The 16,320-nt window shown below is 38.3% G+C and overlaps 3 protein-coding genes across 4 annotated transcripts; all 3 read left to right on the forward strand.

Moving 5' to 3' along the window:
- Positions 1-7,966: 7,966 nt before the first annotated feature.
- Positions 7,967-8,791, forward strand: LOC116024422. The gene is made up of 2 exons (XM_031265315.1): positions 7,967-8,065; positions 8,159-8,791. The coding sequence occupies exons 1-2, from the start codon at positions 7,967-7,969 to the stop codon at positions 8,789-8,791; spliced, it is 732 nt and encodes a 243-aa protein (XP_031121175.1).
- Positions 8,792-8,917: 126 nt separating this feature from the next.
- Positions 8,918-10,258, forward strand: LOC116024423. Its single transcript, XM_031265316.1, has one exon. It carries the CDS (start codon positions 8,918-8,920, stop codon positions 10,256-10,258), a length of 1,341 nt encoding a protein of 446 aa, XP_031121176.1.
- A 2,088-nt stretch (positions 10,259-12,346) lies between these two features.
- On the forward strand, positions 12,347-16,315 carry LOC116025935 (ninja-family protein AFP3-like). 2 transcript variants are annotated; one of them, XM_031267315.1, is made up of 3 exons: positions 12,347-13,686; positions 14,560-14,607; positions 15,623-16,315. In XM_031267315.1, the coding sequence occupies exons 1-3, from the start codon at positions 12,855-12,857 to the stop codon at positions 16,027-16,029; spliced, it is 1,287 nt and encodes a 428-aa protein (XP_031123175.1). In that variant the 5' UTR covers positions 12,347-12,854; the 3' UTR covers positions 16,030-16,315. The 2 variants fall into 2 exon arrangements, with proteins under 2 accessions (XP_031123175.1, XP_031123176.1); XM_031267316.1 differs by lacking the exon at positions 14,560-14,607 and having other exon boundaries at positions 12,382-13,686.
- The last annotated feature ends 5 nt before the right edge of the window (positions 16,316-16,320 follow it).

The raw sequence follows: 16,320 nt of genomic DNA on the forward strand, positions 1-16,320 counted from the left end.
CTGTCTTTAATATCGTTATTTCCTATGTATCTTAGATTATCACCATCGCGACCTCAAATCATTTATACTAAAAAACAAATCCACCAAGTTTGTGTTAGATCTGAAATTTAAAAAAAATAAAAATAAAAAAATCATCATATCTATTGTTGGTTTTATGAATTGTACAGTAATTTAATTTAAAAAAAAAAAAGAAGAAGAAGAAGAAGAAAATTGGTAAAGGGTCGTGTAAACATGTGTTATTTTGAGTAGTAAAAGCTTCAAACTGATTAGAAGCCACTATGTGTATTTATATAAGTTAGAGTGATTAATGCCCAAATACGAACTAAATCCTTAAAATCTTTGTGATTAATTACAAATTGATTTATCACAATCTGTAAAGAATTACAGATAATCTATTAAAACATCGTAATAAATCATTCAAATTATTCATTCCATAAATAGGAAAAATATTTTCAAAGATTCTAAATTGATTGTGCCGAGACCGACCGCTTAACTAAGAATAGGAACCTAACTCGGCAAAGAGCGATCACATAATTCATCACCTTCACCTATCATGTATATTACTCGCTACTAATAGTACTTGATATAATTAAATACATACACGATTACCGCGCTGTGAAACCATGATCCACGTCACGATTTGATTGGATCCACGACCAAAACACCTCTACGTACAGCTAAGGTGTTTTTTGCTATTAAAGTATATGAGTACTGGTGGATCCTATGTTCTTGTAGGGGAATCATTTTCGGAAACTCTTTCCCTTCATTTCCTTATCTATATCAATGACGTGTCCTTTATTGCATTATTTGAAATAGATATCATCTCTCACTTAACTAGTATTCTACATGTCACATTTCCCCACATTTGTCCTTCCACCTCCTGAGGAGGTCTTAACTATAAAAAACATCTTTAGATTTATACCTTACAACCCGTACTCGGATCAATCTCCTTTCACACCAGATTGGTCCAATTAAAAGACAAAGTGCTGTCAGATTATTTTTTCCATACAAGAGAAGGTTCGAACACCCGACATCTCTTAAGAGACAAGAGTACACGGCAACTCACGAATCACAATCATTTTTTTTTATAACGAAAAATTCACGATCACAATTACAAGTATGTATTAAATAAATCTCGATTTTTATTTCACTATTTATTTATTTTATAATTTACAGTTTAGTTATTTTTATTACTCCGTATTTTCATTTATTGTTAATGTGTTCCTAAAGTTTGTTCTCAATTATAAAAACAACTCTTGAAATGTATACAAAAATTAAAATGTAAAAAAAAAAGTTTGTTTAATCGTTGAATAATAAATATGATGAATAACTATGCCAGTTGTTTGTATTTCTTCGTGTTACTATGGTTTTTTGTGTTAAACATGAATTTTTTTTTTTCCTTTAACCAACTAGAGGGTGGAAACTCCAACAAAAGTACAGCTAGATAGCCATCACCCAAACTTGTTTAGGATGGAAAACACCACATTTTGGCCCTGTTTGGTAAATGGATGTTGGTTGATTGGGTTGGCTGTTTGGATTAGAAGGTATGATTTGTTAATAACATTGACTGATTGTAAAAAGTTATTTAGTAAAATTAGTTGTTAGCATCAGCTGTTTGGTATAATTTCTTTTCTCAAAAAGCTAATTGAAAAGGCTGCTTTGAGTAGCCTTTTGAATTTTAGTATTTTGGAGTTACAAAAAGCTTATTAACCAAACAACTAATGGTGGTCAAATAAGCCAAAATTGGCTGATAGGCTGATTATTTACCAAACACGACCTTTATATTCTCTCACATTTACTTCCTGACGTGACAAAATATGATAGGTTATCTTCATTTTGTGAATCCCAAAAAAATGTCAACATCAAATTTTTTTGTGTGTGAATAAAAGTAAAGGGTAGAACTTTAAAGTTCAAATAGTATTTTCCATTTATTATATATCAAGAGTGGTAACTGAGATGGGGTGGGACATTAAGAACTTCACATCCCAATTTGACTAAATGACCCATGAATAACTATTGATAGTCACAATGCGAAAGTTTCACACACCTTATTGTGAGAGCGATTTATTGTGGACATTAAATACTGATCCTCTCACATAAGAAACCATTGAATCACCATGATTTAAGTCCTCGAAAATATCTGTGGGGCTTTTGAGGTGTGGGCCCCTAATTTGACCTAGATTTTAGTTGATTTTTGAATTTATTCAATAAAATTACATATTATAGCAATACCAAAGTTCAAATCAATCTTCACTCTAGTAGTCAATTCCACTTATAAACAACTTTTTTAGCATACACATAAATTTGAATTCTTAACCTAGATTAAGTTTTCTAAAAAAAATATGATTTAAAATAAATTCACAATCGCTATTTAAAGGTGCATTATTAGTGAAGTGAGTTTGTGACCCTAACCGATAAATAATCACAAAGAAGTAAAATAATTTATATTATCTATATCTGACCCATTCGAATCAAGAAAATTACGGAGCTAACTATCTAACAAAGTTGGTTGGGTGGTATGTATATATATGAGATTTATTGGGAGAGTGTGAACCTACGACACGTGTTTCGCAGGACGACACTAGCACGTGCCGCAGCAGACGGAGTTTGGGTCGCTGATCATCAGGCTTTTAACAATTGCAACTTGATTTCGTGGGGTACACCACTTAATCACAAAATCCCGCACGTGAGATTAATAGTTTATATGGCCGGTAATTTGGGTGTCGCGTGCTCCATTTACTCGCCGTCGTCGCCGATGTTTTACCGTCCAATCCTAACTTCCCTACTTCACTTGATCACCAATTTTCTTCTTGTGATTTCAATTCACGCATGTCCTTCAGGCATACTTAGGAGTAGTTGTTGTGTATTCATGTAATACTTTGAGGTGTATTCCTTCATAAGTTCGCATATTCGCATGGTATGTTAATTTTTATTTGAACGAACTCTCTCTCCAATCCACAATCATGGAAGAGCTCTCTCACTCTCCAATGTACAATCATAGAAGAGCACACAATTCTTTCAATAGATTCGTCATTAATAGTATAAATAGACCTCAGATACACGAGTTTGTGTCTGCAGTACTTAGTTATAGTGAAACATTGTGAATTTAAGAGGTGATACTAAAGTTGGGAAGCTAGGGGTCCAACTACATTAGGTCAAAAGGCTTCGGTTGATGCATTACAAGTTGTGAGGAATTAGCCTCCTCCTCACCCCGCCCTGCCCCACCCCACCCCACCCAAACACTAGGTAATATGTCATAATACTAGTAGTAAAGCAATATAATGATGACAAAGTGTTGACATAACTGACGAGGAATACATTGATTAGGTACTCAAGTCGGTCATAACACATGTAAATTGTTGATGTGATAATGGGTGAAATGATGGTAGAGTTTGACGCAGTTTGTAGTGATGATCGGAAATTAAAACTTTTTGATATCTAAGTCGGGAATTTCACTAATATATAATTATATAAGTGGCGAAGCTCATTGCTATCTAAGTTGGGAAATGACCACAAGCATACAAATATACAATATCTAGTTATTGAACAAAGTATGAGAACACTATAACATGATCCATATCTAATTTTATCCTCTATATACATTTTTATAAATTTTTAGTAAATTCAAAATCTAACCTGAGAGATATGATATACCCTTTCAATCACTTAACAATTAAGTTTGAGTTGAAATGACACCTTATTTATTATTTTAAGAAAATATGCCAAATACAACTATTTCTTACAAAATAAGAGGGATGAAGTAATTAAAGAACAACAAATAGAAATGTTAAATATCCTAAATTTGACCAAACACATCCTTTAAGCTCCCACGTGTTCTTATGAGTACCGGATCTCCTGAATGCTTTCACGCTTTCACCCCTGCCTCGTTGACAGCTGTGCAAACTTCCTAACATTATTTATTTATGTTAATGCACCGTATAAAATAAATAAATAAATAAATAATAAAACGCAAAAGATACAACGTCATGAGTTTGAAAGGCCGAGAATGTCATCCACGTGGCTGATTTAATCTCCCCAAAGATCTGCCGACACGTGTCCTGCCCATGGTCCTTTACTCATTTATACATTTTGGACACGCGTCCCACAACCAAAATTCCCATCAATCCACTTTTCTAGGAGTACTGCGGTGTGGGGTCCACCATGCTTCATTACTTCAATCACCACGTTCACATCTCCCATGATTGCCACGTGACACGATTCAGTTACTTATTATTGGAGTTTTTTTTTGCGGTTATTAAGAAGTTTTTGTAACTGTGATTATGAATGAGAAAATGAGAAAAAAAATAAAAAAAATATAATTTTAAAAAATCAAAAAGCGCCATGCGGGCGCATGCACTGCACCCGCCCGCTTGGGCGGCTACTGTGCGCAAAACGCGCACTGCATCTCATCTTTAAAAAAAAAAAGAAGTTCTGACTAATTCACTGTGCTATGAACCATGTTTGCAGATGAACCCAAAACACTCTCTCTTCTTCTCTCTTGCTTTGTTGGCAATAATCTGACATAAACCCAAGAAATATCTATTGATAGAGTTGCTCTAAGAAAAATGATACATGTACTCTAATTAAATAAAACTCTCTCGTGTATCATGATTTGATTTATAGAAAAAAAAATGATAAAAATTATGATTCACTAATTTTTCAAGATGAATCAAAATATGACACGTAAGTTATGAGTAAAAATGGAGAATAAAATATAAATATGTGTAATATTACTCATAAATTAAATCAAACAAAAGTTCAGACTACGGAGTATTTCGTAATTAATAAATAGTTTTAAATGTCTTGTGATTTTTTAAAAAAATTATGGGTCAAAATACGAAAATCGGAATTAAAATTTGAAGTTTGTCTTTTGCTCCCAAAATCGATATTGCTAGTTTTTTTTTTCTTTTTTTCTTTTTTTCTTTTTTTTCTGTTTTTGATTTTAAGGATTTTTTTTGGTGCACCTGAAGAAATTTTTATAACACTGATTCACGCGTTGTCTAACAACCCCCAAACCATCAGCCTAAAGAAGATCCCGCGGACAGTCGAGAGAATCGTAAGGATAGCTATGTGATAGCCTCCCTCTTAGCCAAAATCGACGAGACGGTTGATAAATGTGATTACTTTTATTTGTTTTTTTCTTTTTAATCTAAAAGAGAAGGAAGCCCAAGGGTCGGTCCAAGAATATTTATGGTCCACAAGATGCTATGTGAATTATAACAAAAGTTACATTTGTGATGTACTAGAAGTACATTATTTGTATATTAAATGTAGATTATACAAAATAATGTACTTTTAGTACTCAAATAATTTATTTTTTTAAATACAATATACATTTATAATATAATAAAAATACATTATTTATGTAGTAAATGTACATTATTTATTAGTATAGTCCACACGATAATGATGGTCAATCTCACTAGCATATCATATGATGAACCCTTCTAGTTAATGAAATTCTTGCACGGTCAGTCAAAAATGCGTGATGGACGTTGAGAGAGCCTCATGCCAATTGATCCAAACACTACTTTGGTGTGATACTTTTAATTATGAAACTAATAAATAATTATTAATTATACATATTTAAGGACTTTTTTCAATGATATATACATGTATATTTTTTTTTATATGAGTTAGTTTTATTTTTGGTCCTAGTTCGTTCATTACGGGTTGGGTTGGCATTTTGCCAACCCATATGAAAAACGGGCCAGATCATTTTTCGCCAACCCGTGACGGACCAGCCTGTAAGGGTCGGGCTGACCCGTATTGAAAGGCTCTAGGTAGTAGTTCACTTTTAATCATTTTTATCACAACATTTTCATATGATCGTAATATTATTATGATATGACCATTTTTTGTTATTCGTCAACAAAATCGTTGAAATATCGTTAAATATAAAGACATTTCGATATTTTTTATATAAAGTAGGTTGACCCGCTATATATATATATATATATATATATATATATATATATATATATATATATATATATATTAAAAATTATAATTGAAAACCGAAATGCTCTTTTATTTAACGAAAATTTAAATTATTTTATTGATAGAGGATAAAAAATGGTCATACCAAAATAATACTAAGAACAAAAATAGATATTAAAAAAAAAAGACTAAAAGTGAACTTGCAGGTGGCGGGCACTGGTTCTCAGGCCCGCCCGTCTCATGAGTACGTTAAGTTGGAACTGTCGTGGCTTGGGCAATCCACGTACAGTTCGAGAAGTAGTGGACTTAGTGTCCCGTAAGAAGCCTGAGTTTGTCTTCCTCATGGAGACTAAAGTGAACCGGGAGCATGCAGAACGTATCCGGGTTAAGATCGGGTTCGAAGGTTTATTCTATGTTGATTCCGTTGGTCGTAGTGGTGGCTTAGCTTTATTTTGGAAAAGGAACAATACTGCCAGGTTGTTGAGCTTTTCAACTAATCATGTCGATGTGGAGGTTTGTGTGACTGGTTTAGGGACATGGAGAATGACTGGTTTCTATGGTTTTCCGGAGAGAAGTCGTAGGAGTGCTGCTTGGGATCTCTTGAAATCACTAGCAGGGAGATCGCCTTTGCCGTGGGTTGTACTAGGTGATTTTAATAATCTCCTATTTCAACACGAGAAGAGAGGTGGTAACCCACATCCGGATAGTCTCCTACGCGGTTTTGGGGAGACTTTAGATGATTGTGGTCTGGTCCAGTTACCCATGCAGGGCCATCAATTTACTTGGGGAAGGGGTAAGGGTACTCAGGAGTGGATGGAGGAGCGGCTTGATAAAGTTTTAGCTCGGGCAGATTGGTGCGACTCCCTCCCGGCTGCTAGTGTTACTAATATTCTAACTCGCAATTCCGATCATTCTGCCCTCTTTTTGGGGGTGAAGGAGTGCGGTTTCTCTGCTGCTGACATGTCCAGGCAGTTCAAGTTTGAGATGGCATGGGTACATGATGAAGGTTGTAGGCAGCAGGTTGAGGCTGCGTGGCAAGAGGGGAGAGGGGACGGGTTGCTGAATTGCCTACAATTCTGTGGCAAGAAGCTCCAGAGTTGGGGCGGAGACCATTTTCATAAGTTTGGGGAAAAGATCAGGAGGTTGAGGAAGGAGCAGGCTCAGCTTCATGGCCGTCTTGATACTGATTCCTTGGCTAAATATCAAGAGATGGAGGCTGAGTTGTGCCGTTTGGAGAGGCAGGAGGAGGTTTTCTGGCGCCAAAGAGCAAAGCAGCATTGGTTGCAGAATGCGGATGCAAACACTAAGTTCTTTCACAGGTATGCCTCTGCTCGCAAAAAGAAGAATACTTTAACTTGTTTAAAAAATGATTCTGGTTTGTGGGTTGAGGATGATGAGTTGAATACTATTGTGCTTAATTATTTTAGTGAGATTTTTGCATCATCTAGCTCTGTTTCTTCTATGAGTTCCTTTGCTGCATTTGTTGTGCCTCGGGTGACACAAGGCCAGAATGAGGCCTTGCTTAGGCCTTTTCAGCCAGAGGAAGTCAAGGCTGCTTTATTTTCGATGTTCCCCGATAAAGCTCCAGGGCCTGATGGAATGAACCCGAGATTCTATCAACATTATTGGGATGTGGTGGGAGGGGACGTCACTACATTTGTGCTTAATTGTCTAAACAGTTGTTCTTTTTCGAATGGCTTGAACAATACTAATGTAGTCCTAATTCCTAAGAAGAGCAATCCGGAGTTGGTTTCTGATCTGCGGCCCATTGCCTTGTGTAATGTGGTCTATAAGATCATGGCCAAGATGGTGGCAAACAGAATGAAGCCTCTGCTGGAGAATATTATTTCTGACTCCCAGAGTGCTTTTATTCCAAATAGACTCATCACTGACAACATTCTGATTGCAGCAGAGGTGGGATTATCTAAACAGAAAACAGTGTGGCGTGGGAGGTTGGGGGGCTCTAAAACTGGATATGGCAAAGGCATATGACCGCATGGAGTAGTCATTTCTGCACCATATGCTTATGGTTTTGGGGTTTACTGGTCAGTGGATTGACTTGATAATGTTATGTGTCACAATTGTATCCTACAGTTTTCTGGTGAATGGTAGAAGTGCTGGTCAGGTAATTCCCACGAGAGGTATTAGACAAGGGGATCCCTTGTCTCCCTATTTATTCATAATTTGTGCTGAAGGCCTTTCATTGTTGTTACAGCAGGCAGAAGCTAGAGGGTCTATTCATGGCTGCAGAGTAGCACGGGGTGCCCCATCTATCTCACATTTGTTTTTTGCAGATGATAGCCTGTTATTCTTCAAGGCAAATGTTCAGGAGGCAGGGGTAATCAAGCAGTGTCTCATTGAATACGAAAGTATGTCGGGACAGGCAGTAAATTTCCACAAATCCAGTGTGTGCTTTAGTAGGAATACTGCAGAAACTGTAAGGGATGAGGTAGCTTCTGTTTTGGGAGTTATACAGGCCCCTAACTTTGGCAAGTATTTGGGACTCCCGTCTTTTATTGGAAAGGAAAAAAGGGCAGTATTCTCTTATGTCGAAGACAAGATTAAACAAAGATTTAGCTCATGGAATAAAAGGTTAATTTCGCAGGCAGGAAAGGAAGTTCTTCTGAAAAGTGTAGCTCAATCAATGCCTACCTTTTCAATGAGCGCCTTTCTCCTTCCAGCTTCGGTGTGTCTGTCTATTGAGAGAGCTATGAATAGGTACTGGTGGGGTTCTGGAAACGAGAAAGGTATACACTGGAAGGCTTGGGATAGATTGTGTGTGCCTAAAAAATATAGGGGTTTGGGATTCAAGGATTTGAGGGCTTTCAATCTTGCAATGTTAGGAAAATAGGCTTGGAGGTTTCTAACGAGGCCCCAATCACTGGTGGCTCAGGTGTATAAAGCCAGGTATTTTCCCAAAACCTCTTTTATTGATGCTGCTCTAGGAGGTAACCCAAGTTTTTGCTGGAGAAGCATCATGGCAGCCCATGAACTTGTTTGTAATGGTGTGAGAAGAAGGATTGGGGATGGGAATGACACTCTCATCTGGGGGCACCCGTGGTTGCCAGATGAGCCTAATCCCTTGGTTCAAACTCCCATGCCAGGTACGTTACAGGGTGCGATGGTTTCAGGACTTATTGACCCCGAAACAAGAACATGGGATATCTCAATCCTGCAGGACTTGTTTATTGCTACTGATGTTAACCGTATTTTAAAAGTACCTGTCACACCGCATTATAAGGACTCTTGGTATTGGCCAAATGAGACACGTGGATGTTATACAGTAAAGGAGGGTTATAGACGTATTATGGGAGAGGTGGAGGCGCAACCCGGAATTTATGATAAATGGCTACATCTTTGGAAGATTAGGTGCCCTTCAAAATGGAAATTGTTTCTCTGGAAAGCTCTATCTAATGTCTTGCCCACCACTACCAACTTGATTTTAAAGAGAGTGGAGTTGGACCCAACATGCTCAATGTGTGGTCTAATGCATGAGACTACCATGCATTCATTACTTATATGTGATTATGCAAAGTTTGTATGGCATGAGTCCTCATTGCAACTACCAAATGTTGTTGGGGATAATTTTGCTGCATGGTTCGGTGACGCCGTCTCTAAACTAACACATGATAATTTATTTATTGTGATAGCAGTCCTTTATCACCTTTGGAGAGCAAGGAACCTTGCGGTGTGGGAGAAGAAGCTGCCTCGCCCGTCGACAGTCTGGAAGATGGCCGAATCTGCTGCAATTGCTTGGCGTCGGGTGCACACTCCTGCGGACTCCGACCAGCTGGTGCCGCAACAGGCCTCGCAGTCGGTAGCCGCAAACTCGCACGTAAATGCCCATCCATCACAGTTTTCTGGCGTAGCCATGCACTGCCAATTCGATGCAAGCTTCAATCCTCGTTCCAAAGCGGCATCAGTGGGGGCAGTTCTCATGACACACGATGGCGGCTTTATTGCAGCGTTCACCTCGCACCTCCCGGCGTGCTTTTCACCCCTGATGGCGGAATCATTAGCATGTAAGGAGGCTCTTTCATGGCTTAAGGGTCGAGGCGTGGATTCGGTGCACATATTCACTGATTGCTCCACATTACGATCTCTCCTAACTTCAGCACACGTTGACATTTATTTTTATGTTGGCTTCTCAGTAGAGGCCTCCAAATCTATTATGTCCTCTTTCAATTCATGTTCAGTACATTATATCCCTAGAGCTGCTAATACTAGGGCTCATACCTTAGCATCTACAGTATTTTCTCAGGATGGTCCGTTGTATTGGGAGGCTGTTCCTCCTAACTCTATTGCTCATTTGTTTTAATCTACCAATTTGGTTTTGGTTTTCAAAAAAAAAAAAAGTGAATTGTCAATATAAGTCTAATTCTAAAATTAAATAGAATTAACTCTTATTATATTTACACATTTTCACCACGTTTCATTTCTTAAAATTTGTAAATTTGGTGTTTCTTCATTTACACATGACACAAAGGTTGTTTTTCTTTTTTTGTTTTGTTTTTTTCCAATCCGTGCTCTGTGACTTAGAAAAATAGTTTAACTAAATTCTTTGGAAGTCAAGTGTATTTGAATATTAAACGCCCAAATTTGATAGTTTCTTCCATCAAATGTGAGCTCAGTAAATAATAAAAAACATTATCTAAAAATTATGCATACGAAGGAGTAGGTGACACTGACACTCATGAGAAAATATATATTGCACGCATATCCTCAACAAAAGGTGAAAAGTAATGTTTTCACATTCTTCTAAATGAGTTAAAAACACTGTCTAGATGCAATTTTGAACACAACCGTAATATTCAACTTTGGAAAAATATGCATAATAATCTTACATGATTATGATAGTGGATTAAAATATTACTCCGTATTTTATATACATACACATATATATTACAGTGTTCTAGGTGCAAACATAAACATTGCCATCCAAAGTTACAGAACATATGTTTATTGCGCAGAAACAAAGATTGAAAATTCATATTCCAAACTTTGCATACATACATACAAATAATTCATGCACATATGCAATTTCATAATTTTATGGGAAAATAAAATATACTAAAAAACAACCGAGTGTATCGTTCACCGAATAGTATGATGGTGATTCATTCTGATAACATATTGTAAGTTCGACCTACTCTAACTCTGACCTTTAGGATGGTAACCTTGCGAATGCAAGGATTATACGCCAAACAAAAAAATATAGAGAAAATAAAGAAGAGATAATTTAAAAGAAAACGTAGAACCCTTTTCATTGAAAATTTTTATTTATATCTTATACGTAAGATAATAAATGTACATAACCAACACTAAAATAAGAATAATTGGATAATGACCTAAACTAAATATTTACAACACTCTTAATATAATTAAAATTTCAAACCTTTTGAACTTTTAAAAAGTTCTAATCAAGAACTATAACTTTTTGGTTTTTTATTTTTTATAGCATGACTACTTTTGTTTTCTATCAAATAAATTGCCTCTCGGAGCGAACATGGGTGGACCTGGACCGTTAAACGGATGGAGAAAGAACCCGTGAATTTTACCCAAAAAAAATTATTAAATTTTTAAATAGTATAATTAAACTATCAAACTCATTAAAAATGATCAAATAGATGCAATTACTGGTAAACTTACGTCGTTAACCACCATAGTTATCGTTAAGTGCCTTCCAAATCGACTGTCGATAGAAAAAGGTGACTAGACCGATCTCATTCTCTAAGAGGAAGGCAACCAACACGTTTAACTTCTTAAGATCGATAGTCACTATCTCCGAAGAGGCAATGTTACTAGAAATGATCGCCTTCTCCGACGAAGCAACTAAAACTAGTCATCTTTTCTAGAGAGATGACTTGAAATAGTCGCCTTCTCTAAATAGGCGACCAAAACTAGTCGCCTTCTCCAAAGAATGGGGCCAAAAGCGATTAGAAATGTGTCTTCAAAGTCAGATTTGCGATCACGAGAGAGTTGTCAGAGTTAGTCAAATTTTCGTTGCAGTGATAGTGACCAACTATAACATGTCTATAACCAGATGGCATGTTTCTGTGCACGAAAATAACATTTTAAATGATTTAATTTGCATATTTTAAGAGTTCAGAATTTTAATTGTTTTATTGTATAAAGTTTTTTTATTACTACTAATTCTGTTACAATATAATATTATATAAATTTAATGGACTTATTTGATATTTTTCCCAATTAAAATTGAAATGATTGGGGGGCAGTGGGCGTAGGTTGTGCGGTGTGGTCGACCGCATCTTAACATTCTTCCGAAAATAAACAAAATTCTGGAAGCTCTATCATAAGAGACACCACCAAAAAGGCCTATTTAGTCAGACCCACGTGTCAGCCTTTCCCCTCACTTACTTCCGCCACTTGTCCTTTCCAAGTACGTGTATAGTCCCACCCCCACCCAAGAAAATCCAGGGGCATTTTCGTCCTCAACTCCCTCTTTCTCTCTCTCCACCATTTTCCATGTTTCCCCTCTCTGGGTCTGTCTCTCTCTCCTCATTTGCCTCACTATTCTTCCCTCCTGCTCTCCCCTCTCTCTTTTCTCCGCATTTTCTTGACTTTCCGGCCACCCCTTCGCCGGAATCTCGCCGTCTCCCATTTCCTTTGATTCTTTCTCAGCTCCGCCTCACAGACGTGTGGGTATCTACTATCTAGTCATTGGTAGATTTTTTTTTTTTTCTGCTCCTGTGGTTTGTTGATGAGATAGATCTTCTTTTTATGGTTTTTTGGGATTGATTTGAGTGTGGGCAATACTCAAATCAGTCTGCTCCTGTCCTTGCTCAAGACCGGCTCTAGTGGGTATTGGATAAAGATTTAATCTTGAAGCTAAAGGGAAGATAGTATGCGGTTAAAGAACATATTTTTGTGTGTGGGTGTACTTAGGGATCAACATGCATGTACATGTGGGAATACTAGAGCTTTATAGGTTTATGGTTTACACCATGGGGGATAGCGAGGAGGCGAGGAAAAGCAGAGATGAAATGCAGAATCTTTCCCTGGATTCCACCCGCGATTCGCGGGATTTGTTGCAGAGATTCATGGAGGGCGGTGGGAGCGGGGCGGGGAAGGAAGGGAAAGAGGAAGACGAGAGCGAAATCGAGTTGAATCTCGGGTTATCATTGGGAGGAAAATTTGGAGTGGATAGAGCTTTCAAGAATCTTGTCAGGTCCTCTTCTATCGCTGCATGTTTGCCGACCGTCAGAGACGACGACGCCGCGGCGGCGGCGCCGCCGGCGTATCCTACTTTAGTCAGAACCTCCTCCTTGCCGGTTGAAACGGAGGAGGAGTGGCGGAAGCGGAAGGAGTTGCAGACTTTGAGGAGAATGCAGGCTAAGCGGAGACGGTCGGAGAAGCAGAGAAATTCCGCCGCCGCCGCCTGCGGCGGCGCCGGCGGCGGAGGTGGCGGTGGTGGGAGCACTTTGGAAGATGAAAAGAGGGAAATTGAGAAGAATTTCAGAGGGAGATTAGAGAGAGAACAGTATTTAACGGCCGCGAAAAGGTTCGGATTATCGGCACCGCCGCAGTTTGGGCTCCCTACTTGGGCTGCTGCCGCCAGTCAGGCTGCTTTTGGGGGTGGGATTGATAGTTTGAAAGGGAAAACGAGTGATTTTAGTAATTTTAGTAAAGTTCAAGGGCTTGGGCAACCTTGTTCCCAAGGGTCAGTTGAATCTCAAGGGGGAAGCTCTTCAAGCATGTCTGAATTGGAAAGTAAATCTCTTCAAGGTACTGCATTTCCTCCCTACAATTACACTTTTTACTATGTTTTTGGTGCGCTGAAGAGGAAAATTTGCAGTCACTACTTTGAATATGTGCATTGAGTAGAATCCGCCTTGTGGGTAATTGTGTAAATGTGTCTACTGTGTAGACCCCGCCTTGTGGGTAAATGTGTCTATTGAGTAGACCCGCCTTGTGGTCCTTAAATCCTTAAACCAGCCAAGGTTTCCCGTAACTAACCGACTTAAGTCAGGAAGCCTACTAGGCCGCTCTGACTATCCCACCTTGTGGTCAAATGTGTGCACCGGGTAGACCCGCCTTCTAGTCCTAAACCAGAAGAGATAAACCAGCTTAAGTTATCTATAACTAATCGGTTCAAATTAGAAAGGCTAATAGGCTGGTCTGACGTGGAGTTGAACTTGTAACAACGTGCTTTATTACATTTCATTGTCTTGATATGGGCCAGACAAGATTTATTGTGTTCTGCCTTGCTTATCTGTACTGCAGTCCTGTTGGAACATGTTCATAGATTCTAGCAAGTTCCAAATCTGCAAAGATTTAATCTAATTATTGTCTGTTGCTTATCTGTACAGTAGTTCTTTTAGCACAGTTCACAATTTCTAGCAATTTTAGACGTGATTCCAACTTTCCAAGTGTAATAACTTTGGAAACCGGAATTTACATGTTATAGCGTATTTGGAATCCACGTTATTGCATACTCGATTTCGCAGCCTGTGAAACGACAGCATTGTTAACTTGCAGTAAAAAGCCTCGGTTCATCAAAAGGGAAGCATTGTATTGTTGATTAGCCGGTCTTTGTTGTGTGATGACTGTAATTATTCTGTGTGGTGAGGATCCAAGCATTTCCTTTTTACTTTTCAGCTTTTACTTTCTCTGCCAGGAGTTTGAACTCTTTATTTGTACCGTATGGTGATTTCCCTCCTCCTACTGTTACGTATTTTACAAATGTAGAGGTCTTACGGTTAGCTAATTGACGTAGTGCTTGGTGTTTTTGTTCGTTGTAATGGAAAGTCGGGAAGTGGTTAGGGACAAAATTCTTGTCTACCACGAATAGATCTTCTCGAAACCTCTAATGCGAACCAAGTAGGACATAACGTGAAAGAGATCTTAGAATTGGTAGGTGAGAAAATATGTCGTGAATAATTGTGTGTTTTCGATGTTGTGTGGTGTGGGGTGTGACTTTAGCGTGGTTGATGGAATTCTGAAATTAGTGCAACAGTGCATATTGAGAGGAGTCTATTTTGTTAGTTGAAATGACATTAAATTTGGCTGTTGGAATTATTATCCAATATATTCTGCTACTAAAAGACGAGGATGTGAAGGTGTATAAATGGCTAATGTTTGCTGTAACTGTAGAGGAAAAGTCGGGAATAAAAAACGACAGTTAAAATCGAAGCGTTTCTATTACCTGAATTGTAACTTGTAAGGTTAAAACTCAAAACGGGTAGAAATACGTAGTAAAAAATATAAATTAGCTTTATATCAGGATTAGTACTCATCTCCCTTGATCGATTCGATCCGTCTTCTCTGTATCATTGCCTCTCCCTGTGTTTCATTGTGATACTGTACTGTCACTTGAACTAAGACACCGTTCGAGCTTCCAAAATGCCCTCCAAAAGCCCACCGCCTCCTTTTTGTGTCTGGCTTCTTCACATTGCTTTTACTGTCATGGTAGACCACGAGGAACTGAATGAAATTTATCTAGGGAAAATTTTGAATAATGAACCTATTGAGATGAAACCAAAAGGTGATTCTCTTCCATCGTCATAATGCTTAGATTACTAGAGGGTGGGGATTGGTCCATCGTAAAACGATTGGTCTAGAAAGAATCAAAGATCTTTTTTTTTTTTTAATACTTCAATGCACTATATCTTTCGCTGTTTCCTTCGATTCTTTTGCCAATGAAATCAATTTCTTTTTACAGGTTCTGGTGACGTGAGCCCCGGCAGTTTCCAGTCCACGCAAGACACAGGTAGCAGGGACGTTGGTTCGTCTGGGGTTAAGACGATGGATCTAGCAAGCAGGATGTCCGGGGCCGAGATGGAGGGTACATCTCATAAACCCAATAGTACGAGCGATCAAGCAAGGGAAATCGGAACAAATGCCATGGAGGATATGCCGTGTGTCTTCACCAAGGGTGACGGTCCAAATGGGAAAAGAATCGACGGGATACTATACAAATATGGCAAGGGGCAAGAAGTACGAATAATGTGCGTGTGCCACGGGAGTTTCCTCTCGCCCGCTGAGTTTGTGAAGCATGCAGGAGGCACCGACGTCGCTCACCCCCTCAAACATATCGTCATCAAACCCAACTCCGCACCCTTCCTATAATAAACGCTACGCCCCCCGTTTGTCCAGGAGACAAAACATCACCACATAGGACATCCTAGAGAAGGAGAAGAAGAGTTTGTTTTTTTTTTTTCATTCTTTTTTCCTGCAGAGGAACACATATGTTATATGTACTACATATGGTCATGTTGAAATGTTATGTCACAGAAGTATATTTTGTGCATATTTGATGTGGGCAGTCTGTAGGCTTTTGCTTGTAATTCTATATACACATTTGCCTACAAATGCTCATGTTGGAATGTTATGTTACAAAAGACTATTTTGTGCATCTTT

This window comes from Ipomoea triloba, chromosome 7 (genome assembly GCF_003576645.1).
Source record: "Ipomoea triloba cultivar NCNSP0323 chromosome 7, ASM357664v1".
Taxonomy (NCBI): Eukaryota; Viridiplantae; Streptophyta; class Magnoliopsida; order Solanales; family Convolvulaceae; genus Ipomoea; species Ipomoea triloba.